The sequence below is a fragment of the Manis javanica genome, chromosome 4, assembly GCF_040802235.1.
Source record: "Manis javanica isolate MJ-LG chromosome 4, MJ_LKY, whole genome shotgun sequence".
Taxonomy (NCBI): domain Eukaryota; kingdom Metazoa; phylum Chordata; class Mammalia; order Pholidota; family Manidae; genus Manis; species Manis javanica.
The window spans coordinates 55,684,469-55,711,718 of NC_133159.1; the positions used below are offsets into that span (position 1 = coordinate 55,684,469).

At 40.6% G+C, this 27,250-nt stretch overlaps 1 protein-coding gene and 1 long non-coding RNA gene across 2 annotated transcripts in view; one reads left to right on the forward strand and one right to left on the reverse strand.

Annotated features, from left to right (window-relative positions):
- Window positions 1-8,301, reverse strand: part of LOC140848912 (uncharacterized) — a 53,697-nt gene extending 45,396 nt beyond the window's left edge. Inside the window, exon 1 of the long non-coding RNA XR_012130204.1 lies at window positions 361-8,301. This is a non-coding gene — a long non-coding RNA (uncharacterized lncRNA). The remainder of the gene's footprint in view (window positions 1-360) is intronic.
- A 185-nt stretch (window positions 8,302-8,486) lies between these two features.
- Window positions 8,487-11,508, forward strand: GADD45A (growth arrest and DNA damage inducible alpha). The gene is made up of 4 exons (XM_017672715.3): window positions 8,487-8,691; window positions 9,202-9,303; window positions 9,533-9,770; window positions 10,837-11,508. Exons 1-4 carry the CDS (start codon window positions 8,648-8,650, stop codon window positions 10,948-10,950), a joined length of 498 nt encoding a protein of 165 aa, XP_017528204.1. The 5' UTR covers window positions 8,487-8,647; the 3' UTR covers window positions 10,951-11,508.
- The last annotated feature ends 15,742 nt before the right edge of the window (window positions 11,509-27,250 follow it).

A 27,250-nucleotide genomic window follows, 5' to 3' on the forward strand; every position in this document is an offset into this window, starting at 1 on the left:
TATTAGGTTAAAAGGAAGTTTTTTTATTAGTAAAAACTTGTAAAAGTGTGGTGATGTGGGAAATATCCGTGCCATGGATGACAAAAAGTAACCTGAGAAAAAGTAAATTGTCGAGCACTTCCAAAGCCCTGAGGGTAAGGGCTTCTTACAGCTATCACCAAAGAAATTGGGATTTACACTGTGGTTGGATTTAAGGCGGGTGCAGCTTGAGGATCACAGATGGACTTGTTTTGATAGTTCGTGCAAAAGATATAAACCCAAACTTATAAAATGGAGTAAAGGGTCCAGTTGCTAGGGATAATTAGAGACATGCCAAATTAACCAAACTTAATTCAGATGATCATTAAACAATGACCCCACCTGGTTTTCAGTCGTTTTACCATCTGTTGTAGCTGTTTCTTCTCAGATGGGAGAGTTCCCACTAGTTCCCAGGTGCAACCTGTTTATTAAGACACAGTGCCAAATTGTACTCCATAGCATTTGGTAACCAAGCAGTGTATTAAGGTTAATAAGGCAAGTCATAACATAATCTCAGTTAACCTATTGAAATGGATTGAAATTTTTGAAAACTGGTATCAAAGCAGAGGAATATGAAAGTGTTTTAGATTCTTGAGACAATTTATCTGGTGATTAGGTTGCTAAGGCCCAGAAAAATAGTATTTTTGTGGTAAAATAAGACATTAGAAATTTTTTAGTGGCTGCTGAAAATTAATAGAACAATTATAGAATAACAAAATCATTGAGCAAAAAATGAAAGAGCTGGAAGGGTCTTATAGAACAAACTTTACAGTTTCCAACTGTGACCAATGTGTTTCTCAGAGACTATGGGTTGAGTTGGAAGAGGGGATGAGAGAAGGCCTAAACCTGTGAGCCTCTGTCTCCACCCCCATCCCTATCTGGCAACTTCAGCCAGAACATGTCTGCTTTTATCTATCTATATGTGAGGATTATGTCTAATATTTCTTTTTTTTAACTGAAGTATAGTTGATATACATTATTATATTGGTTTCAAGTATATGAAATAGTGATTCAAGTTATCTACATTATTAAATGTTCACCACAACTCGTGTAGTTACTATTTGTCAAGAAAGATGTCACAGAACTACTGACTATATTCTCTATATTGTACTTTCATCTCTGTGCCTAATTTATATCATGACTGACATTTTCTGACTCTTTATCCCCTTCACCTATTTTATCCACATACCCCAAACTCTCCCCCATGATAAATCAACACCAGTCACCTCTCAGTGTCTATGAGTCTATTTGTTTTGTTCATTTGTTCTGTTTTGTTTTTTCAGATTCCACATGTAAATGAAATCACATGGTATTTGTCTTTCTCTGACTGTGTACCTACTATTTCTTTTTGGGAAAGGGTGTTCTCTTCCAAAAGAAAAAGAAAGAAAGAAAGAAAATGAAAAAAGAAAAAATATTTGACAAATGGGGAAATTGAGGTACAAAGTAGGTAAACAACCTGCCTAATAATCACACATCACTCAAGCCACATTCTTGAAAGGACATCAGATTAGATTTATGTTGGCTGTGCATGCAAAGTAGTTACATAGATCTTAATTTTACAGCATTATTTCAAAACATTCCTCAAATACAGACATAAAATACCATCAAATGAAGCTTATAAACAGGCCTTCTTGTATTTGATGGTGATGCTTTCCTAAAGCAGGGAGGGATAGCTTGCTAAGGGTGATATTCCAGCTGAGAAAGCAAAATCTCTGACACGTTTCTGCTTAGTGGCCAGTGATACTAACATGCCCTCCACCTCCTCTATCTTAAGGGGATGAGCTGGAACATATGGCAAAAGTCCTTATAGGTCAACAGCAGAATGTTAAACACAATCCATCACTTTGCCACAAACTGATATGGTCCATGAAGCACAGGAGTAAAGTGTTCATAATGGACAGTCAGATAACAGTCTGGTCAACTGCATTCTTTGGTTACTAAAAATGAGGCTAGTTTGGACCTTTGCAATATAAAGTCAAACAGTAGCCAGAGTACTGTCAGACTACCTCCAAGTCCAGCCATTCAGAAATGGGTGCTTCAAAAGACCATGTCCTACACCCTCTTCAAAAGATGACAGTCTTAACAGTGTTTAATCATAAATTATCCTGTTTTAATATTTAATATCTTCCAGACCTTGAGACTGACATTCATTGCCTAAATAGAGGAAGACCAAAGAGAAATATAAGAATGCATATTATTCACAGAACAGGTCTTACAAGCAATTTCAAAGTATAAGAAGTGAAATTTCCAGTGACTAGAGATTAAATGCTTACAAGACTAAAGCCAGAGAAAGAGGTAAAAGTTCAAATAGCAATAAAGAATGCTCTTATTTTCCTTTACTCCTATTTCTTTTCTTTCAGTCTCCTAAATATCATACAATTTCTTTAATTTCATCTCCATTTGTATTTCATATATGTTGTTTCTATAACAAAACACCCCATCTTTGCTCTTCTACATTTCCCACTTCAAAACTCACCTTCACAAAATCTTTCAAGGTTGTTTTCCTCATCATTATAATCTCTTTATGCTACACTGAAAGAACAAGACTTGAAGCTTGGCAATTAAGCACCTTTTAATCTACTGGTTTTATATGTGTATACAATACAGGCTGATAGAGGTCACAAATCTTTAGTTTGCAAAATAGGCCAGTTTATAGCTCCTGAAAAAATATTTTAAAAAAATCACTGGGGTCAGTGTGGAGGACGTATGAAGAAGAATAATATAAAAATACAGATAAGGACGCACAACTATCTGTAATCAAAAAAATACAGCCAACAAAAGGAGGGTTCAATCAAGACAGCTTCCTTTCTGATATATATGAAGAGACCATAAGATTTATGGCTTTATGTTCTAGTTCATTAATTATAATCTTTAAATCTGTATAACTTATCATTCAAAATACCTGATGCAATAAATAGTTATTGAGGGTCCACTCTGTGCAAGGCATTATTCTAACTTAGGGGTGAACCAGGAAACCAAAGAAATCAAACCCCATGAAATTTATAGTTGGGTACAGTGGGCAGGAGAGGGTAGTTAGGTAGTAGACAACATATATGAGTCAAATATATATGTCAGAAAGTATCAGTGATATAATATTTTAAAAAGAAGGAGAACAGAGCTTAGGGGATTAGTAATGCCTGGAGTGGAGGGCAGGGTAGGCCTCACTGAGCAGGCGACTTGCAGCAATGTGGTTATCAGAAGAAGGAATATGCTAGTCATGCAGTCAGTCCAACGGTCCTGGGGCAAAAGGACCAATGTGGCTAGAGAAGAATGAACATGAGAGAGAGTACTAAAGGACTGGATTGGAGTAGGGATCTGACTGTTTTAAATAATAACTTTATTGAGATACAATTCACATTCCACATAATTCACTCTACATGTACTACTCAATGGTTCTTAACATAGTAGTTGTGCAATTATTACTACCATCGATATTAGAACATTTTCATCACAGTGAACAGATTTATTTAGGGGCTTTTAAACCATTATAAGGACATTGGCTTTTACTCTGAGTGAAAAGAGGAGCCCTTGGTAAATTTGGATCAGAGAATTGACTGTGATTTGACTTGCTATTTATAGAATCACTCTGGCTGCTTGAGGTGAGTAGAAGAAGGGCAAAAGCAGAGAGAGAGAGAGATCAGTTGTTGTAGTGATCCAGGTGGGGGATGATGGTGATGGTGGTGGCAGCCCTGAGAAATGGTTGAGTTATTTTACATTTTGAAGTAAGCTGATAGGATTTGCTGATGGACTGGATGTGGGTTGTGAAGGAAAGAAGGCAGGGTTGACTCCACAGTTTGAGGGCTGAGCAATGGGAAGAAGGGAGTTGTCACTGATCTATAGAAGGATAATCAGGAGGTCAACTTTTGTCATTTTAAGTTTGAGATGCTTATTGTATATTGAGACAGAGATGATGAATAACCCTGAGGCTCAGAGAGATGACTGAAGCACATTTGGAGTCATCAGTATACAAATATTGAAGGCCATGAGGTTAAGAGAGTAAGTATAGGTAGAGATAAGAAGAGATGCAAAGACTGAGTTGTTAAGATATAGGAAGAAGAAAACTTTGCAATGAAGTAGATAGGTGAAAACAAATATCTCTTCTATGTCAGAGAGAAAATTCAGAAACCTGTTTAAGGTACCAGAATAAACTAGCAATGGCCAATTACTAACTCAAAACACCTTCCTTCCTCAACCAGTAATTAGCCCACCAAGCAGAGATAATCACAAAGAACATTCCTACTAAGAAGCCTTCTGACATACACTTAACTTGGCGGGGAGAGGGAGAAATTAGGTGAAGAGGTCCTTGAAAATATCCTAGTGAGTCTCTTCATTTGACACCTCAGTTGACTGGCTCCTGCAAGACTGGTGTACTGTGAACAGCTGACAGCAACGCAAGGTAGTTGGCCTAAACCTCAAAGCAACATCATGACTCCACTCCAATAAATATTAATAACTGGAGAGAAATTCCATAGAGTAGGGATTTACTGAGTACATAATATGGTGGTACTAAGAGGATTGTATCAGTTTTTGATGCTGTGTAACAAACTGTCATGAAATTAGTAGTTTAAAACAATTGCTTATTATCTCATAGTTTCTGCAGGGTCAGAAGTCCACAGTTGGCTTAGATGGGTTCTCTTCTCAGGGTCTCACAAAGTTAAAAATCAGTGTTGCTCAGAATTACATTCTCATCTGAAGGCTTGACTAGGGAAGGATCTATTTCTAAGCTCCTTCAGGTTGTTAGTAAAATTAATTTCCTTGCAGCTGTAGAATTCATAGAAATCTGCTTGTTCAAAGATGGCAACAAAGAAAGTCTCTGATGCTTTTAGTCTCTTTTTAGAGAAGGCCTAGGCCCTCTTCTAAGGAGCTCACCTAATTAGGTCAGTCCCATCGAGCATGATCTCCCTTTTGATTAACTCAGAGTCCAGTGATTAGGGCCCTAATGACATGAGCAAAATCCTTTCACCTTTGCCACATCATGTACTATAACTGTGGGTGTGATAGCTCAGTGCCATTGCCATATGGTTAGAAGCATAGGAATTCAGGGGAAAAGGCTTATACAGAGCTTAGAACCAGGGGTTAGAGGTCTCTGAGGCCACCTTAGAATTTGCCCACCACTGTGATGGTCCAAGAAAGTAAACTAATGTTTCTAAATGCAAGTATTGATCCTAAGAAACAACACATTTTCAGGTGATAGTAAATCTTGTCTGAATGATCCTTTTTGGGGGAAAAATGAGGAAAATTCACATCTTACCATTAGAAACTAACCTCATCAGATTTACAAAAAAAAAAAATGTATCAGGAACCTTATGATTTTTAACAATAATATGTATGATACAGTTCTAGGTAGGTAGTAAATCTATCATAGTCTAGTTGATCTCCTTTAATGTGAACAATGATCTGTCTAACACTGATATAATAAGCACCATAATTCTTGTAGATATTAAACAATTGACATTTTTAAAGGAAAAAGAAGTTATTCTATACTACGGAACCAGTACTAGGAATACTTACATGATAAAAATGAAGAAAATATCAAAAAGACTCTTGATATGCAAAGTAGCAGGTAGCAGTGCTTAAATAATTTGACCATTCTTGAATGCATGGTTCCATCTGATTTCCAGATATAACCACTTGGCATCCTTACAAATATTACTACAAGGTCATTCCAGTCCTGTGCAGTTGAAGTATTTGGGGCTACTTGGGGTAGGTTTAAAAGTGATTTCACATACTGGAGTTATTTTTAAAGTATAGATATGTTCTATGCTAATCTAGGGAAATAACTGATTTATCATTGGATATCAACTTCCCCCAAGACTAATAAGCATATATGAAGTAAAACATCTATGATCATCCTAATGTACAACTGTAATCTAACTGTAGCTAAATGTAGCTTCTACTTTCAGCCAATAGTACCAATTTTGAAGATAATAACTGATGAAACATTCTAGGTAGACTCAGCAATGAGGTGAAATGATGTAATATATCTGAGTCAGAAAGTATGACAAACGAATATTTTGGAATACTGGAAGATTAGGTTTATCTCACAGAGAACAACCCCACACCACTTCAACAAATCACTCTCCCTGGAGGCTGAATGTAGCATGCAGTATAGTTTCTGAGTGAGGGGCTAGGACTATATTAAAAAGTAATCATTACTTACCACATTTTTACTGCATGTAGGTGACTTGGGTGGGGTAGTATTATGCCTATGGTTGACTTGAATTGGCATAAACAATACATAGGTTCTACTGTCCTACGGCCTCCATTCAGATGACTTAAGTCAAGGGACTTTCAGCATAGCTCACTGATGACAGTGCACACAATTCTGACCCCAAATTCAGCTCAAACATCGACATACCAATTAGATGGTAAGCACTTTAAAGACAAAGGACCAGGAATTATACAGTTCTTAGTATATAGAGAGACATCAAATAAGTTTTTTTGAACTAAAGTTAAATGCGGAATATCTTAGAGAAAATTCATGCAATGCACAGGGCTGCAGGATTCTGAAACCTTGTTGGACTCTTGGATTCTCTTCAACTCAATAAACATTAACTGTGCTCCCATTAAATGCAGAAATTGTGCTAGGTGCTGAGAATACCAAGTTGATGAAGTCATAATCCTTGCTGTCAAGAAATTCACACGATTCCCTAATTCTTTGTCAGCTTGCTGTGATCACACTTTCTTCTAAAGAATCTCTAAGAAATGCCTAGTGGATAGAACCTTGGAGTTCCACAGAACACAGTTCAATAATCTCCAAATGATGACTCAAGCCAGATCATGTCATTCAAGTTTTGCTGGCAAAACTAAAAGTGCTCCAGCACCTACCTAAATTTCCATTCTAAGGAATTCTTTACCAAGGCATCACATGTAGATTTAAAGTATAGATATGAAATATACAAGCACCCTTGAGTAAACAATGCATGGACCCACCCACTATTCCTTTACTCAAACATTGTCCCTTGCTAATAACAATGCGGTTCGAGATTAAGTGCAAAATGGCAACTCAAATAAATGAGCCAGAAAACTGACATATCACTTTTCTTTTCCACTAAATTAAGATCAAGAGAGCTGGAGAATATTTTGTCTGGAAGGATACAAACACAGGTGTAAAAACACCCATGTACCTTTGCAAAAAATTACCTCTGTGTCCTTTGACCACACAGTGACCTCAATAATGCAACCAGTACTTTGAATACAAGAATGTAAAGGACATTTTGATCACTATTGGTAACTTCCATAGGTTTAAGACAAATTTTTGCATTTATTGCATAAACTCATAATACAAAAGAAAGAACTTTCAACTTAAGCAATGAAAGCCTATACAGCAAAGTTTGCTTTTAAAAAATGTGTAACTACTGCTTGCTTTTCACCTACAGGTTGCCATTATCTCCAAGGTGAAATTTTAGCATATGACTAAAAGGTCCTATAGCTGCAGCTTCATGATTCAGCATCTGACATCAGTAATTCACAGTGAGATCATATGCTCTCTGTGGAAGGTAGTGACACTTGCCTTATGAAAGGAAGCTTAGGGCATATTGAGAGCATTTTGAATTTAGACGTCTCTGGGTGTCAGACATTGTCTTTTAGCTGGTTCAAGTGCAGAAGGATTATCTTTTGGGAAAGGCTTTCTGAGAAGGGTGAATTTGGGTTGTAAGACTAAACTCATGTGGCAACCAGCTCCTCCTGAACAGTTTTCCAGAGTTACTCTGGGCAGGTGGGAAGCATTTCTGCTTTCTGTGGAAAAGATTCCAACTTGGTTCCCTGCCATCACTGAACACAAATGTGTTGATTTTTCTTTTTTGAGCTTCCAACCCTTGCAACCTTCCGAAAATAATCAAACCAGCCATCAGGGCACCGAAATAATACTACTACTAATAAGCAGCTTTACCTAGACTTACACAAACAACACTTCTGAGGTAAATTTTGCCCCAGAGATCCGGTCACTTTTTATGTAAGCTGCTTACTAATAATTACTAGACTGTGTGCATTAACCCTGGAAATAGATTTTAATGGCAACCCCTAAAAACAAAAGACATGAAACGACAATAAAAAAAATGTGTACCAACTAGAAAAACACTTGGCAGTCTGCTCCTGGCCGAAGCTGTAGGCACCCCCACCCCGCGACTCACCGCCACCGCAAAGACCTCCTCTCCTACCCGCCCAGCCAACAGGATAAGAGGGTCCACTCGAGACCACGCCCACCCCTAGTCCACGCCAGCCCCTCCCCTTAGGCTTGCCGACCGCGTGGCTCCTCCCCCTTCCACACTCAGCCTGGTTCCTGGAGCTGGGGTCAGATTGTCCCAGCAAGCTTATTTGCATAACCCAATGGCTGCACGTATGCAAATGAGGCTGGAGGTGGTTGGCTGGGGGCTGGTAGGATAACTCGGGCGAGCGGGGCCTTTGTCCCTCAGTGGCAGTAAAGCAGCTGCCGTGTAGGTGTCGTGGCCAGTGGTGAGGCGAGGGGCCGAGAGCCGGCGAGGGAGTGGGGCGGGAGGGACGAACCGCGAGGCGGCGGCTGGGCTGGAGGAGCCTGTGAGGGAGTGCAGGGAGCGGGCGCCCGCACGCCCACGGTGGCAGGAGCAGCCCGTACGCCGCTCTCTCTCTGTGGGGGACCTGCAGTTGCAATATGACTTTGGAGGAATTCTCGTCTGGAGAGCAGAAGACCGAAAGGTAAGCGGGCCGGAGCCTCTCCCTGAACTCTTCGCCCACTGTGCGCAGCCCAGTGCTTCCGGGCTGTGGAAGGTGTGCGGGGGGAGGAGCGGTTAAAGTTTGCAGAGAGCACCTTACGCCTTTCTCCCTTGGGGACTCTTCCTGTGGCGCCCGCGGATGGAAAAAGCGTGCGACCAACCTGGCCGAGTCCCTCCAGGTCTTTGCAAAGGGCAGAAACTGCCATCCCTGCCCGTGAGGCTCCTGTGGCTGCACCCAGCGCCAGGGGTTGGCAGTGCCCTCGGGGAAGGTGGCGAGTGGCAAGCGCGGGGCTTCTCCCTGGACGCCCGGCTTCTGGGCATGCAAGGGTCACGGGGGGGTGACGGGGCCGGGGGAAGCCCCGAGCTTGCAGAGAGTCGAGGTGCAATGTGGCGCGCGCACTCGCGAGAGACGGGCGCGGTGCAGGGAGGGGGACAGGGACTGCCTCGAGGGAACCCAGGATGACGGGACCCCCTTGATCTTGTCCGCCTGTAGGATGGATAAGGTAGGGGATGCCCTCGAGGAAGTGCTCAGCAAAGCCCTGAGTCAGCGCACCATTACAGTCGGGGTGTACGAGGCGGCCAAGCTGCTCAACGTGTAAGTGGGGCCCTCGCTTGTCCCTCGTGGCACTCCTTCCCGCCCCTGCCGGGAAGGTCGCCCTCGCCGGGCGCCTCTCGGCCTGCAGCGTCGCTTCCGGCCTCTCAATCTGTCCGGCGGCAGTCTCCCCGGCGGGAGTGAGCGACCACTGGGACCTGGGCGGGTGTTGCGGGCGCCCACGCGGGCCCGTGGTCCCGTCGCGCTCACCGGCCCCGCCCGCTGCCCGCAGCGACCCTGATAACGTGGTGCTGTGCCTGCTGGCGGCGGACGAGGACGACGACAGGGACGTGGCTCTGCAGATTCACTTCACCCTGATCCAGGCGTTCTGCTGCGAGAACGACATCAACATCCTACGCGTCAGCAACCCGGGCCGGCTTGCTGAGCTGCTGCTCCTGCAGACGGACGCGGGCCCCGCGTCGAGCGAGGGCGCCGAGCAGCCCCCGGACCTGCACTGCGTGTTGGTGACGGTAAGGGAGAAGGAACTGCAGGGCGGCCGCGGGTAGAGGCCTGCAGGGAAGTGAGCAAGGGCCAGAGTCGCCTGGCTGCAGATCTGGAATGGGTGGAGGTCAAGAGCATAGCTGCCTTTGCCCCATTAAAGAGTGTGGCTGGACTTTCAGCCGAGATGGGATAGTTTTATCATCAGGATTTTCTCTGGTACAGAACATGTCTAAGCACGTTGGAGGCTGCCAGCAGCGGAAGAGATCCTTGTGAGTCAGCACTGTCAGCCCAGCTACTCCCTACCTACATCTGCACTACCTCCCGTGACTAATTCCTTTAGTAGGGCAGATTAGATAAAGCCAAATAAATTCTTGGCTTACCCTCATTAAGGAGTCAGCTTCATTCTCTGCCAGTCAAAGTTAAAAATAGAAATGGTGTAGGAGACAGACCTTATTAATTCCCTAGAAATACACTGAGAGGATAGAGTAAGTTTTTTCCTTGCAATCCTGAATTCTTCCAATAAATTTTTTTTCCTGATAAAAACCCTTGATAGATGGTCAAACTTGTATTTTCAGAGGTAAATGTGAGAGCTTTGTCTTTTACATTTTACTGCTTTCTGGCTGGTCTAGTTAAAAAGTGGTAGCCTAATTATTTTGCTACTCCTGAAAAATTACACTGTCTTCTGGGATGATAACAGGTGGCAATTCTAATTAACTGCTGTGCCAAAATCTCATCTCATTGTATGCACAGCATGGAAATATTTCTCAGAGTTGTTTCACCCAGGTCTCTGCCGGCAGTACAGGTTGTGGTAGGATAAACCTGTGAATGATAATATCATGCAGATATAAGTGTATGGCTCTGAGGGTTGCATGCATTCAGACTTTGAAGAGTATAGTTCAGTAGACAATTATCCTTGATGAGTGTATAAGAAACTCAACTATTTAGAAAAAATTTTGTTTTTTATGGTTGTACCTTGTCTCCAGTGTCACACAGCTGAAATATAAAATGTTCAAGGGTCTCCTCCTCAAAAAGTAGTGCAATTATTAGCAAATCGTTTTTTTAATGGTAAATTTATTTTTCTAAATTTGTTTTCAGAATCCACATTCATCGCAATGGAAGGATCCCGCCTTAAGTCAACTTATTTGTTTTTGCCGGGAAAGTCGCTACATGGATCAGTGGGTGCCAGTGATTAATCTCCCTGAACGGTGATGGCATATGAATGAAAATAACTGAACCGAAGTGCACTGAAGTTTTGAAATACCTTTGTAGTTACTCAAGCAGTTACTCCCTACACTGATGCAAGGATTACAGAAACTGATGTCAAGGGGCTGAGTGAGTTCAACTACATGTTCTGGGAGCCCGGAGATAGATGACTTTGCAGATGGAAAGAGGTGAAAATGAAGAAGGAAGCTGTGTTGAAACAGAAGTACAAGTCAAAAGGAACAAAAATACGAAGAACCATGCAAGAAGGAAAATAAACTATGTATTAATTTGGGATGGTTGAGTTACATTTAAATAAACCAAATATGCTTTGTTAAAGTTTAAATATGCAGCAGTAGTTTGGGTATTTTGGGTTTCTGTGCCCTCAAAAGAAAAGCCGAAAGGGTTAATCATATTTTAAAACCATATTTTATTGTATTTTGATGAGATACTAAATTGTCAAAGTTTTATTATAAATTGTACTAAGTTATTTTATGACATGAAAGGTTATTTATGCTATAAATTTTTTGAAACACAATACCTACAATAAACTGGTATGGAATCATTTCTGAAGGTGTGTTTTTGTTTCTTTTAACTTGGCCTTTATTTCTAACAAGTTCTTTTTCATGTGGAAAAATTAAAATCCTTCTGAAATCATATTGTATATGTGTGTCTATATATAGATATGTGTGTGTGTGTTTATATTTCTCTCTTTTTCCCTACGTTTGAACACTTGGGCTGTATATGGAGGTATAATTTTATTTTTTATTTATTTCTTATTTGTAACAGACATTTTGCTGATGGCTGCTATACATTGTGTCCAAAGTCAGAAAAACAAATGTGATTAAAGAGTTAGGATTGCAGTCAGGGAGAAGTGTTAGACATTAAACTTGCAAAATCTGAATAAATATTACAGTTAAATGATATTAACACTACAATAAGATTATATGCAAAATACTAAGGAAGTGGAGAGAAAAGAGTCACCTGCAGGACCAGACTGGGGAGAGAGCATTTTACTTGGGTCTTTAAGCCCCCAGCTAGGGAACGGGAAAGGGCACTGCTGGCAGCAGCCAGAGTTGTGCAAAGGTATGGAGGCCTGCAAGACTCAAAGCTTTTCTTTCAGGGAACAAAGAGTGACTCTGTGTGTGTCTCTGGTATAGAAAGATAAGGGAGAGATAAAGTTGAAAAGGTAGGTGGGGATCAGGCCCAGTTCTCTGAAGGGCACTCTGTGTCACCCTTAAGCTTTGGGGCTCCTTCAGTAAACTCTGGGCAGCCAGCAGAGGCCCGCATGCAGGGAGTGACGTGAGCAGTGTTCTAGGAAGATAACCCTGGGGACTGTGAAAGAGGGTTATTGGGATAAGAGGCTGTAGGTTAGAAGGCCAATTAGGAAGTGACTGTTAACTTTTAAGTCTGTGTATTTTGCAGAACCGTATTTATGGAACAAAAGTGGAAGTGGCCTGGCAAAGATTTCTGATCCCTTTAACTCTTCCTAGAGCTAGGTGCTTCCCAGCTGAACTCCCAGTTTCTGCTACAGTTCTGAGGGGTCTGGTTAAACTGTATCAGATGGGACAGATGAAAGAAAATAATAAAAGAAATGAAAGGCTACAGCAGAACCAATCTTTTAGTTGGAGCAGTCACTTGATAATTAACTGCAACAATCTCATGGAAGTACAGCCAAAGGAAGCAAAAATGCTTACAAAGGCAAGGCCTAGCATAGCTTTAGTCCATGAGATTTTTCTTTGTCTACTTGGCAAACCATACCCCACATGGCTCCCCTGCTATCTGTCTCCCATCCTTGTCTTGACTATGAGCAATCTGGAAAAAGGGCTCAGAGGACAGAAAAACCAACTAACAGTAACCCAAACCTCCAAGTTTCTGCATATTTTATGAATCACATAGGCCAATGAGCCCTTCACCTTGCAATTAAGTTTCTGTTTTTCCACATCTGCCATAAATGTGGGTTTTTAGGCCTAGTTTAGGCTTATATCTTATTTAAGCCACTGCCCAATCCAAAACGTGTGCTTAATATTTGCTCCTTATACTATCGAAAGATTGAGATCACTGAATTTTAAACGTTTTTTTTTTTTTACTTTCCACTAAAGGATTTTTAATTCTTTTCCATGACTGCTTGATTAAAAGCCCTCTGCAAAGATGCGTGAGTTAAACTAGAAAGGCAGAGTGGAGAGAAACAGTGTTGCATGGTGGAAAGATCATGGGAGTCCCCTCTGCATCTTCTTTTCCTTTTCTGTAAAATGGAGATAAATTTGTCCATCGTCCAGAGTTGTTGCGTCTCCTACAAGACAATAACTTCCCTGAAGGGAAGAGCTAGTATCTGGTTCATAACTGTAGCCCAGTACTTAGCACACTTCTCAGCAAGCAGTAGGTGTTGAATTAATATTTCTTGACTAGATGAATTATTTGGAAATGATGAATGCAGAATACCTGGCATATGATAGGTGCTTAGTATGTTCAATTACTACAGCCCAGGGGATAGCAATAGGGAAACTCGTAAGGCAGAATTCTCTTCTAAATTTGTAGTGCTTACAGATATGAAGTGGCAGTATACATTCTCCAAATTGTTTGGATTCAAGAATATCTCAAAAATTAATACAATGCTTTTGGTTTTAAGTTTTAACTGTTGTTATTCTTTCCTGATTGAGCATAAGAAAACTATCATGGCATTGAAAGATCCAGTCATGAAACAGTTGAGTGAATTGTAAAGGAGTGTGCAATTACCTGGATAGCTTCTACCTCTAACTGATGTTAATATTCTTCAGTTGTTGTTTTAAATGCCATTAAACCTACTTATTGCAAGTAGGTGGTGGAAATGTCACAACAGGAACAAAAATCCCCTCATCTACATAAAGGTGTGTTGTATGTGGAAAATACCTACTTTTTTCCACTGGGATCTTCACTTCAGCATTGCCTCCTCCTTTTTACAACTAACCAAGGCCCTCAGCAAGTTAAACTTCTATTTTGAAAGGACTCATGAAGAAAGCTAATCTCCTATAATACATATAATATTTCTCAAATAAAGAAAAAAAAATTCATTTCTAGGAAAAAACATTTGTATACTGTCAACTGGAAGCATTTCCAAAGCATCTTTTGAAATACCTTATTGTATAACCCTTGTGAAACCATTGTTTCCTCAATTTTCAACTACAGGTTAAATTTTATTCTTTGATATGTGGTACAGGTCTGCAAGCAGTGAGATTTGTTTCCTTTTAAAGAACAAAACTCTCAATGGCATGATTTAACACAAGGCTAGTGTCCCTCAAATTGAGTTGTCTTTTTTTTTTCTTTTTAACAGTATTTAGATAAATGTAAGAAACTCTGAAGAGGTTGTATTAATGAAGACCACCAAGAAATATTTAGTGAGGACTACTATAGGCAAGAGACTACACTGGTTGTACGGAAGTCTACAAAAACATTAGCTATATCTGGCCCAGGGGTTTGCAGTTTAATAAAAGCAATGGGACATGTACATCGATAGATATAACCCAAAGTAAAAGGTGCCCAGTAACAGAAGAAAGGCCCAGAGAACTTCTATGGGAGTTTTAAGGGTGGGAATCTGGGGGGCACATGGGGATGCATGCAAGAAAAGGTGGTAAACTTTGATCAGAAGCTAGCATTGTATTTTGCAAACTGCACAAATTACTTAATTGACTATTGAATGCTAGGTGCTAATCCAAGATGCAAACTGAGGCTTCTTGGCTCTAGAATCCATATTCTCCCGTGACAGTGGTGAAGTGGGAAAAGTGGTGAGAACCAGACCATGAAGGACCCTGCAAGCCAGCTTATTTTCTCATTAGGTGATAGAAAGCCATTTAAAAGTAACTGTTAAAGCAGAGAAGAGGCCAGATGCTATCACTACCATGAAAGAGGCAAGGAAAGATGCAACTATGGCTCACAAAGTCCTAATGTGAGTCTGGAAACTAGTAGCCAAAAGAAATTTGGCTTACACAATGTTTAAAAAAGTTTAAAAATTAGTCACATTTAAACATGAGAGAAATTTCTTAGAAAAATCTTGATTTCTATTGTCTTTTAAAAATTTGCTGTATGTGGCAGCAATTGGCTGGAGATGAAAGGCACCTCCTCCCTTTTAGGTAGGGATTCCAGCTAGCAACAGACTTCACCCCCACCTATGTGTTAACTCAAGACTTCTGGTCTCACTCAGGCTTCCCTTTCTAATCCTTTAAGGCATGTGAGGTCCACCCTCTACCCCCCAAAAATTAACCTCTCTCAGTCTGGGGCTCAGAATCTTCCTGTGTAAAATGAATGTTTGCATTATCAGAATTTCTTGAATTGTTCTGAAGATAATAAAGACTTGGGGGTGTTAGAAATACAGCTTTAACACCCCTTCCCAGGCACTTTGGATTAAGTGGGGCTGGGATAAGGCTCAATTTATTTTTTTAACAAGTATTTCAGGTAATTCTTATTATCAGGGAAATCTGAGAAATTCTACACGTGCTCTTGGAGTTCTTCCAGCTGGAATTCAGCAGAAGCATGCTTTACAAATCTCAGGGGAGGTGAAAAAGGGAAGAAGAGCCTTTTACTTCATCATTTTCCAGTCTCTCTGATGTCAGCCTACCAGGAGCTGAGGAATACACATTTCTCCGTAAAGATTGAAGAGATTCCCAGGGAAGAGATATAACCAGAACAACTTGCTACCTGGGGATACAGTTAGAATTTACTACTCTACCACATGTTTCAAGGATCACAAAAGTTGGGAGAGTCCACAAAAGGCTCTGAGTGGTGCCTTGAACTGGCTGACCAGCAGACCTGTTTTGGGCCAGACAGCACCGGACATGGGGGACAAGTCAAGGAAGAAGCTGACCAGCATGGTGAAAACAGCCTGTTACTGTACAAGGACAACTGTTCAATGTCAGGCACAAGGTAGGAAACTGGGAAGTGAGCAGAGTTCTGAGTTTTATATCTTAGCACTTTCTCGCTTATAACATACTTCCACATTTGTTAATTTGTTCAATGCTTTGCCAAAACAACTGAGGCTCAGAGATGTCAAGAGATACCTGCAAAGTCACAGGGCAAGGAAGGGAAAGAATCAGAATTCCTGAAAATTGCTGTGAACTTAGTCCTCTGTATGCCAGAGCTCTCTCTCAAAGAGGCCTGTGAGACAGCAGAGGTTGGCCTGGGGCAGGATGAAACTAATTGCATCTAATCTTTTACTGATCCAGTAAGTGGGACAGAACCTTAGGAAAACTAAAGGAGACAGAAAACAGGAGGAGAGAAATCTAAGAATTTTTCTCTTTCATCTGAGAACCTCATTACAGGTAAAGTATTTTTTGTGTCTTGGGTGCTTTTAAGCGAATGCATTTTCTACAGTTAAGTGTCTGAGAAAGAACTTATTATGCAGAGAAGCAGTAAATTTTCTTATTATTACCACTCAACACCTGATAATATCACCATATGGTAATCATATTACAATCATCAAAATAATCACTCTGCAAGAAAGCTCATGTGGAGAAGAGACTTCGGATTTCATTTTACTTCTTTGTGCAACTGTTACGGACAGAACTAGCAAAAAATAAAGAGTAGGAGTAAAGCAGTTATGGATCACCGGCTTCTATGGCCTAAAAGACCTGGGCTTGCATCCTGGATTCTAGTTAGAACTTGGGAGAGTAAATGTAACTTCTCTATGCCTCAGTTACTTCTATAAAATGGCAAAACAAACAAGCCTTATATCATTGCTTTGTTCTAAGGATTGAAGGAAACCGTATGTAGAAGGCACTTAGCTCAGTTCTTGGAAATACTCTGTGTAAACTAATGATAATTACATTTCCCACGAATGGGTAATTTTGTATGTAATATATGTAGTCTATGTAATTATTCTATGTTTGCAAATTAGAGGATGATTTAAGTGAAAAAAACCCTAGTAAGCTATATAGCCCACAAAACTGAATGTGGAAAGATGGTAGCCAATTAAATTATGTTAATCGCCACTAGTCTAGTTTCTCCTCCCCATTTCTATTCATTTATTTGGTTCTTTTTTGCTCATTTGGATTATTAGAACAGTTTCCGTTTAAAATCAAAGACTGGGCACATACTATGTGCCAAGTACTCTGCTAGAACTTGTTATATAAAGATGATTATGAGGAAGTTTTTACCTGCAGTCTAGAATAGGAAGCTGACAGACATGCAAATAATTTTCAAGTCAGTGTAGTGTCAGGCAAGTCGCGGGTGTGTGTGTGTGTGTGTGGTGGTGGTGGTGGTGGTGGTGGTGGTGGTGGTGGTTGTAAGGAGGGTGGTGAGGAAGCCTTCCAGGAAAGGGAGATGCTTGAACCTTGCCTGGCAGCTTGGTGAGGAGTTACTTAGGGACGTGAGGTGTGGCACATGAGGGATGCTTGGTCTGTGGTGTTTGCTAGAGGATTAAGTGTTAAGGAAGGTAGTGGGGAAAGGCAAGCTAAAAAGACAGACACAGACCAGATCATAGAGAGCCTTGTATGCTCTTCTAAGGAGCATGGACTTTGTCCTGCAAGCAGTGGGAGGGCTCTGAGGACTTTAGGTAGAAAAATAAGATAGTCAAATTGGAGTGCTCTACAGCTCACTCTCCTCAGATGGATTCAGTTGCCCAGGCCGGTGTGCTGGGTGGGATTTGAGGGGCATGTATTGTACAGGGACAGCTGTTCATTGACTTATCTGTCCTGAACCCCTTCCTCTTCTGTGAACATTTTTGTTAGCACCCCTCACCCCAGCCTCAAGCAAAGATTCTAATATAGGGCTGGCCAATCCTCCTGGCCACAGCAGTTAGTCTGGGGATAGGTATGTGACTGCACTGGGCCAGTCAGATCTTCCTGAGCTATTCAGGAAGAGACGAGACTCATTCCAGTGTTCTAAAGCTGATGGATGAGTCTGGGGTTACTAATAGCCTGCCTGCCTCACAGAGAATAAGTCCATTCAGGAGAAAAGGGCAGATATGAAAATGAAAGCAGAGATTTTCAATGAAAGCTGAATTCAGCTCTACCTGAAGCGAGGTCCATGGCTTTTCAGGCATGTGCTTAAGCTAGTTTCATTTGCAACTAGAAGTAGGGTGAGCAACTCGGACTCAGGGATTTCTGGGATGCGAGGTTTTCAAAGCTAAACCTGGGACAGTCCCAAGTAAACTGAGACAGTTGGTTACCCTGATGCCAGGAGCAACCATGGAGGCTGGGGTCCAGACAGGAGGCTTTTGCAGTAGTTCAGTCATGGAACTGAATTTGTAGTTGATGAGGACTATCAGGGATGGATTTGAGAAATATCTGGGACATGAAATAGTCAAGATTGGGGCTCAGATGTAAGGAGTGAGGGGGAATTCTTGAGTGCCTTTCAGGTTTCCAGCTAGGGCAATTCAGTGATAATATTGCTACCAATTAGATTTGAGGGAGGGGAGAGGGGTTTAGTCTGCTGTTTCAGGTCTTTGTGTGACTATCTGCTAAAAATGCCCAGGAGCATAGGTAGGTCTGATGCTCATACAAAAGATGGGCCAGATATTTTGGTTTGGGAATCCTCCACATACAGTGACCTGAGAGTGGATGACTTCTCCAAGAGTGGGTAAAGTAAGCAGAGGAGCAGAGGGCCCATGCTAGAGACTTGGGATGGAAGGTGAGATTTTTAGGGGGCAGACAGAGGAGCAGACCGAAGGGGAAAAGGAGAGTTTGCTGTTCTAGAAGCTGGTGGTACAGAATAGTGAGCTTACAAAAGAGAAACTTTTATTCACACTGTTAGAGGGGTCCTTGAAGCAGAGACTGAAAGGCTCCATTGAATTTGGAAATTTGGAGTTCACTGGCCATTTTACTGCGTGAAATCAGTTTCATTGCTACGGTGGGAGGACAAGCTTGATTGCAGCCAAATGAGAAGATGGGAGGGTGGGAAGAGAACCACTCTGGAAAATGTTGATAAAAGGGGAGAAGAGGGTAAGGTCTTAGGGAATAGCTGGAGGGCTTGGCCTTTGTACTGGTGTGTCTGATGGAAGATAATTTGGATGAGGGAAGAAGTCTGAAGTTTTAAGAATTCAGGCCAAATGGCACCAACCTTTTTTTTTTTTTACGGATAAGGCAGGATTATTTGCACAGTGGGACAGAGATAAATATGGGGGGTTGAGGTGGGTGATAAAAGTTTGGAATGGAGGAGTTGAACAGGAGTAATAAAAGGACTATGAAGTGCCACCGGGGGCTCAGCAGAGATTAAAAACACTACTATTAGTTTCTCTCCACTAGTTTTTTCTCCTTGTTCATTCTAATTATCTTTATGAAAACAGTGGTTATCATGTCAAGACTCTGCTTAAAAATCTCTGCTAACTTACTGCCCTGGTCTATGTAATCAGTACAAACTCAGCCTTTGATGCAGCCCAAATTTCCCTCCCAGCCCCGTCAATATTTTCTTCCCCACAGACCTGTGTATGGGTATTGCCCTGACACACTAGACTGCCTTAGAACTTAGTGTATTTGCACCCAGTTTTCATTGCTGAGAATATCCTTTCTCTAGTCTTCATTAGCAAACTCTTACTTAATACTTCAAGGCCCAACTGATAAATTACCTTCTCTGTGAAACTTTTTTTGATTCAATCAGGCAGAGCAACTTATTAAAAAGCATTTACCACATTGCATAGTAATTTATCTGCTTACCTCCTACTGCCTTCCCCCACATTGGCCCCCCACTATCCTGAAAGATCCTTGTCTTTCCTGGGTTTTTCCTAGTACATACTTAGCACAGTGCTAATAGGAGCTACTACATTCCTAGTAGGAGCTCAACATATTAATGGATTCCTCTTTGTCCTGCTTCTAAAAGCCAAATGCTCTGTCACTCACATTAATGTTTGAGTGGGTTATTTTTATTTTCCTAGCTATGTTTTATAAACTCATAAGGTGTTGTTGACACTCTGTTGAGGAACTTTGCATACTTGATTCTATTAATTGCCTATATACAAAGTACCTTTCTACAATTCATTTTTCCTTAAAAATTCTTTCCAGTCCTGCTGATGAGTCAGTAGCTTAAGTATCAGAAAGCAATTCTTTAAATATCTTTTAAATACCTATAATTATACAGAGCAAACCCACATACCCTTCTTTGACCCCATATTCTAGACTTTGGTTCTTCTGATTTCAAAGTAAGGAGGAAAATGTAAAACAACTCAACATGGAGATGGCAAAAAGCAACCCAAAGTGGATTGCTCTCCTCTCTCAAATTTGTGTAAAATTAAATGCTAGAAGAAATGTTAATAATTACCTAGCCTAAACCCTTTTCTAAAAATAGATCCTTTTTTGGAAAAAGCACCAGAAGTCATAAAGGTCCTAAGGCTGCATGGCAAATTAGTAGTCAGACTAGAACCTACAGTTTCTGATTCCATGACATGTGTCCTTTCTTAGGTCATATTAACTACTCATGACAAATGCAGTGTTCTTGAAAAGTGTATCAAATACGCTTTTGGATCTCTCCAATTTTCATTTCCCCCTGTGTAAAATAGGGATAATAGTAGTTGCTACCTCATCAGCTTGTTGTGAGAATTACATGAATAGACAAAATGCTGGGAACAGTACCTGGCCATAGTAAGTGCCTGGAACATAGTACTGTTTATTCTTATTTAAGGCCCAAGGCATTATTGAAGAACTTACTTGCCCATCTTTCCTTACTTGATTAATTTAAACAAATTCCCCAAGTCCCCACTCTCCACCCCCTTTTTCAAACCACACTGCAGATATGAATAAAGTCCATGGGCTGTAGAGTCTGCTGGACATAGATGCATGAACTTAGAATCGGCACTCAACTTTTAGTGTAGGATCCTGTGCAACTGTCTTAACTTCTCTGAGCCTCAGTTCCTCATCTGTAGGTTGAGCTTAAATAACATCGACTTTCCTTTAACGAGTTCTTATGAGGTGTCAATGGGAGACCACATGCGAAGTGCCCAGCCTGGTGACCATGTTGGGTCCCTTCTCTCCCCAGTGCCTTGCACAGATGTCTGGAAATATCGACAGATGTTACATGGCCCATAATGAAATGTGCTTCATCAATGTCAGATGTAAAAGGGATTCTTTAAAACAAAGCAATTCTAATTACTAGCCATGGGCAAATGTTTCAAGGTTCAAAGTAGAAACATTCTGTGGCACATATGATTCTCCAAAGGGGCGCTAGTCTTTTGAGGAACTGGAAGGCTCCTTTATGATTTTTGCCATACCCAAGTACAAGCTGTGGTATTATATACTTATATTTTTAAAGCTATAACTTTTTACTTAAATCTATCTTAGAGGAAACATTGCATCACAACTTGTGCTCGTTGTAGTTTTCCTAGTACATATAAAAATATACAGTGAGTAAAACAAATTAATTTGTGTACTACTTAAGTCTCACCTGCCAACTTTTACTTTAAGGTTATCCTTACCCTGATCCCAGGGGATGTTCATGATGTCTCTCAGTGCTTGACATAGAACAGGTACCACTGGCTGTGTTTTTTCAGTGAGTAGCTGCCCTGGGCCTGGCCCCCATCCCCAACCTCCATGCAACCTACGGATCCACAGGGTTCTTGAGCTGTCTCATGGTTAATGTCCTATGTAAGGACCAGATTTAAGGTCTTGTCGTGGAAAGAAGTTCTGTCACTAAACGGTGTGTGTGTGTGTGTGTGTGTGTGTGTGTGTGTGTGTGTGGAGGGATGGGGCTGTGACTAGATCTATGGAGCAGACATAGATGTTTTGGTTGTGAATTTCTTAGACTTCTAAACCTGGGATCTTACCATTATGTGTCTCAACCACTTCAGTCACTTTCTTTAATAGATTACCTAGGATTTATAGGGTATATAAATGCTTCCTGTGTAAAATTCTGATGCCAAAAACTACAGTTAACTTCCACTCCTTTGTGCTAAGAACTGCTCTCTCCATGTCCTATTTTATAGTGCCAATGGCTTTCTATAGGCCAATATAGTCAGTCATTAGCATTTTAGAATGAATTTATTTGAACTGAATTTTCCTCCAGGGCAAAAAAATAAATTTTGATTTCTGAAAAAATTGATATTCAAAGTTGAAGTGAGGATTCCTGAGACCAACCATACATGTTTGCCCAGGGCTGGCCTATAACAAAATGGCCTTAAAGATGTGAATGACATAGATAAGAGGACAGTAATTGGACAACAGAAGGGCCCCTCTGAAGGGAAAGGTAGTTTGCTCCTTACAGTCATGTAAAGGGTACAGCAGCAGGTAGGGCCATGCTCTGAAAACATGCTAAAGGCGACAGCCGTGCCAAGCTGTGCAAAGACAGCTATAGCTGAGGGTGGGGCCAAGTTCTACCAACAGCCAAAGCTATAAGCCAAAAGTTTGCGAACCTAGGAATAGGGAGGGCAGGAGGGAGAAATGCTCAAAAGACTGTCTACCTAGCCCCACACAAGGAAGGCTTACAGTGGTATCCAGTGTCTATGTGTACTTGACCCTCTTGTAAATAAGCTGAGCACACAGCTCATGTCCAGGCGAGTTGGAAGGCCATATGACATGTATCTCCACACTAAGCTCCCAGCATTCCCTGCAGGTTTCAGTGCTTTGTTATGAATATACATCCTCTGCCATGTTTACTTACAGTCTGCCCTTTTCAGCCTCATACACTCCCTCCCCTTACCTTCTTTCAAACTCAACCCCTACCCAGTCCCATCTGCCATTCCCCCAGTATAATCGTCTTCCACTGAAAGTCACAGGAACTTCTGGTAACTTGGTCTGAACCAGTGAAAGTACTTGTCATGTGATGTTTATTTTTCATGACCAAAGTACCTCAATTCCTTAGTCCTGTCCTAGAAAGAGGTGACTATCTTGCTCCTGCCTTTTTAGTGTGAGTACTGGTTCTCAGAAGCAGGGGCCATCTCTGTAGCTGCCCAGCCCTTCAGCAGGTGCTCACTGGTTGTCTTTTCTCCCTTGCTGAAGGATGTTGTCTTCCCTTCCTCTGTGTGGGAATCCCAGCCTTGGGGAAAGGGATGGAGGACGAGGCAGGGTACCTTCGGCAAACGCGCAGTGAATGTGACTCACGGTGGTCTAATGAGCTTTCCGTTCCTTATGTTTCCGGGGATGGGAAACAGCCCTCCCCGCATGGAGTCATTACACCACTCCTCCTCAAAGACCTCTCTGCCTTCCTGTTGCTTGCAGGATCAACAGGTAGTACGGGAGATGCTCGCACCTAGCTCTCAGCCCACTTTCCTCCTCCTATCGTTTTTCTCAAGGCTTTATTCCCACACATCCAGCCTTTCCTATCTCCAGACCCCCCTCAGACATCACCTCCCTTGGAAGCCTTCTCAGACTTCCCTGGTGTGGAGCCAGTCCCTCCTTCCTCTGCGTTCTCACAGCACTGTGTGTTCACTTGATTTTGACACTTCTCACATGGTAGTCTAATTATTAGTTTGTGTATCTGTCATTCCCCACCCTCCTTTGCTCTAGACTGTGAGCTTCTCATGGGCCCCTGTGAGTCTTATCCACTGGAGTGTCATTAGAGCCTGATGTTCAATGTCCAGCTCTCAGCAGGTGCTCAGAAAATGTTAACTGAAAGAAAGAACAGGGGAAGAGAATGGTGTTCTATTATTTATTGAGCAGAACTCGGGTAGGATGATACAATGAGGCATGGACCCATTAAAGAGAGCAACGGTGCTTTAATGAAACTTCTTTTAAATCTGTGAACACATGAGCTGTGAAGTAAATGCTTTTATTTTTTCCATAGGATAGATTTCCAAATGATGATCACAGTGTTTAGGTTAATAAGATGCTGGACAGATGAGTAGCCAAAGAATGTTATAAAATAATACAATCCCCTCAACTATATATCAAATGTGAATTTACTGAAAGATCAAGAGAATGTTTATAGTTACAAGGCTAAGAATAAGACATTATTACAGTAATATCCATAAAACTAGAAAAAAAACATGTAACAAAAAGGCCTTTCATAAGCTATTAAATGAGCTTACACAACAGATAAACCAACGTAATATTTGAAGCAGCTTATAGCACCAACATGTTGGCAGGACCAGTAAAGGGGTAGGCCAATGGACTGAGGCAGCCGAGAGCAGGGAGGAATATCAGCCATCATCTACTTAAAGCCCCTTGTTTTAGATGGTGAAATGTAGGTCCAGAGAGATGAAGTGCCTTGTCCAAAGTCACACAACACAGGGACACAGGACTGGCTACAAAATGATCCAGGGCTAAGACCCAGGCCACCCAACTTTAAGTAAGTACTCTATTTTAATCTACATGTAATTCTATTTGCTTCAGTATATTTTTTCCTATACAGATCTACCATAAAAGAAATCAATACAATTCATTACACACTCTGGCAATGTATTTATTTTATTGATAAAGGACTGACATGTACTATAATTCACTTCTTGGGCCAATATAAGTTCTTAAACACAAACTAAGAGTAACCGTTCAGATGACACTATTTGAACTGTAAATTGGTTGAGCAAAGGCATCTGAAGAGAAAGTTTGGCACATCCTCCACTATCTAAACTAACCTATGCCTCAAAATTACTAAATCATTTGTATAATTTTTTTTCTGATAGTTCCAAGATTAGTAAAGTACAAAAACAGTCCAAACAAAGAGACAGCAAATTAGGTCTTTTAAAAGATAAGTATGGCACTTTTCATTTTAATAAGGTATGGAAATGTAAAAACCTGATTCTTTTTGGGGGAAAAAAAGAAAAGCAGCTACAACCTATAGCTTGTGAACCACCTAGTATATGTGTTTTATTTTTAAAAAGTGTTTCTATAAAATACCTTGGAGTCATAAAATTTTGTCTTGCATATCTTACCATGGTCCTGAGGCCTCAATTGGACAGATTTATGAGGAATTAATAAAGATAGAACAACAAAAAAGAAATCACTGTTAATGAAGCAGCACTGAAGACAAAGAATAGTGAACATATTTAAATAGCTTCAGAGATATAATGCCAAGAAGTTGCATGTATATATGTGATTGGTGCATCATTATAGTGGTAGCTGGAAAAAACAACACACATTGGGCATTTGTCCACCTTTATCATAAACCAGCTGCTGCAGAACAATTAAATGGTGGCTTAATAAGTAGAATAAAACCTGATAAATAAAAGTGACTTCTTCATATCATATATATGTATACATACATTTTCTCACACAGACCTAGTTATATGTAAATCTACATTTAGCTACAATATTTTCCCCTTGGGTCCAGCATCAAAGGATTTGATTTCCCTTTTCTTGAACTTGCCCTACACCTGCTTAGGAAGTTACATGACATTTTTACTCATAGCCTGTATGATATCTGGCCAGCAAAAATAAAATGAAATCTCTTGGGACCTCAAGACCATTCACAAGCATATTAACAAGTATATAGGAAAACATATCTGTTTTCTGTTAGATAAGAGAATATGTTTTAATACTAAAGAATAAACTATCCTTGCTACCAAAAATGTGCACACAACAGTATAACAAAAGTAATTTCATGAAAATATTTTAATAACAAGCTACATTATAAATATTTAAAGAAAAGATGTTAAAAATCAGAGTGAAAATAAGATTAAGTGTTTTGAAACTGTGAGTAGAAAAATATACTTATTTTAAAAAGTCTCCTTAAGTGAAGCAATAAATATCAAGTTGTCTCTTTAGTGTACATTTCAAATTTCACCTTTTGAAAGGTAAAATCTTTCTTTCTCCTAAACAGGTGGCTATAATTTACTTAGGAACTGGGCATATTGCAGAACCAAGGGTAGATGACAGAGGTTAAGGGCAATGGTATGATTTTCACATAATCTTGGAAAAGTGAGGGCAGTTCACAATGCTGAACAGATAGGTGACTTGGAGAAATACTGAAGATATTTGAGCTGTTTTAAAAAATAGTACTGCATTTGTATCCACAACCAGCATAATACTCAAAACCCAGATGTTAGATTTTAAAAGGGGTTTGCATGCAAGGCAAGAATGTACAGAACCAGGCAAAACTTGTACATAATTCCTTTTGGGGGTTGAATAATTTTTTAGGGTAACTTTAAAATCCTTTATGAGTAGTTATTTTTAATGTACTGAGAATGAATTAAAATGTCAAAGGTCTAGTCTATGGTTGAGGCCCTTACGTGAGCATTTTTTTAAAAAGTATCCTCACTTCCTCTTTGATGATAAAATACCCTCTGGCCACAGGAGATTCTTTGGGATCTCCAAAGGAAATCGGAAGCTGTGAGGGCTATATTCATGCCCAGAGGAAAACCAAGGAACCGAAAGCCCAGTTGCTGGAACCCTTGGGCCCAGGTAGTACCACTGAATCCAAGCCCCTCTGTGGGGGCCTCTCTTGGATGGTTTGTGCACAAGGTAGGGATGACACTGACACTGTCAGTACCTTCATGGCTTTTGTATGTTTCTTACCCACCATGTTCTACCCACTTGAGACTGGGGAGGGGAAGGGAGGTGACTGTTACCTTTCAAAATAGATGTTCCAGCAAGATACAAAAGGTAAAGGGAAGGCAGGGAGAGAAAGAATTAGCCAATAAGAGCAGCTGGTTGTCACACTGTTCCTCTTGTGGCTGGGCTAGTGTGCACTCTCTTATTCCATTTGTTCTGGTAGACATTTTGGGGCTGAGAATGTGAGCCCTGGGGGCACAGCTGCCAGTATCCCCTGCAAGGGGCTCCCCTTTCCTAGACTCAGGGTCTCTGAAGCCCCAGGGGCCCCTCAGGAACTAATACTTCATATTATAAAAGGTATTAAAATTAAAATCTTCTTATAAAAACTTCAGTTTGTTTTTAAATTTTTAATTGGCACAGTTTATTGTAGCCTCAGCAGTCAATAAGCTTTCAAGAGGGGAGAGATGATATCATTACTTGATTACAACAAATACAATCTTTACGACATTCTTTACTTTGTGTACAGTAACTAAATGAAAGAGGTTTTTACTCTACCTACACACAGCTCAAGATAAAGGTATAACTTCTGGAGTTGAGGAAGTGATGGTATGCAAAGGGAGAAATTTTAATTTTAATATAGAATATGTGTATATACAAAGACAAATATATATATACACAAAACACTCCTTACCCATATATACTGTACAGGTTGGCACACCCCTCTTAAGAACATACTGTAATATAAAGTTTTTAGGATTTAAATCTAGACAGGTGCTTAGATAATTTAGTGTTTTGACATAACTGGATCATTTATATATTTAAAAGTATATAATTCTGTTTTTTAAAGACCCAGGCCAACTTTCCTTAAGCAGTCACCCAATATGCCACCATAGTTATCAAACGGAAAACAAGATTGTTATTCTGTATTAAATCAGTAAAGGGTATTTTAGAGAAAGGACAACTTGGAAAATAAAGACTTCAGAGTCCAT

Excerpts from the sequence above, each read along its gene's own strand:
- GADD45A (XM_017672715.3), top strand. The coding sequence starts at position 8,648 with ATGACTTTGGAGGAATTCTCGTCTGGAGAGCAGAAGACCGAAAG. Across the intron at positions 9,304-9,532 it reads GCGGCCAAGCTGCTCAACGT|CGACCCTGATAACGTGGTGC; the intron begins GTAAGTGGGGCC and ends CGCTGCCCGCAG. Across the intron at positions 9,771-10,836 it reads TGCACTGCGTGTTGGTGACG|AATCCACATTCATCGCAATG; the intron begins GTAAGGGAGAAG and ends ATTTGTTTTCAG.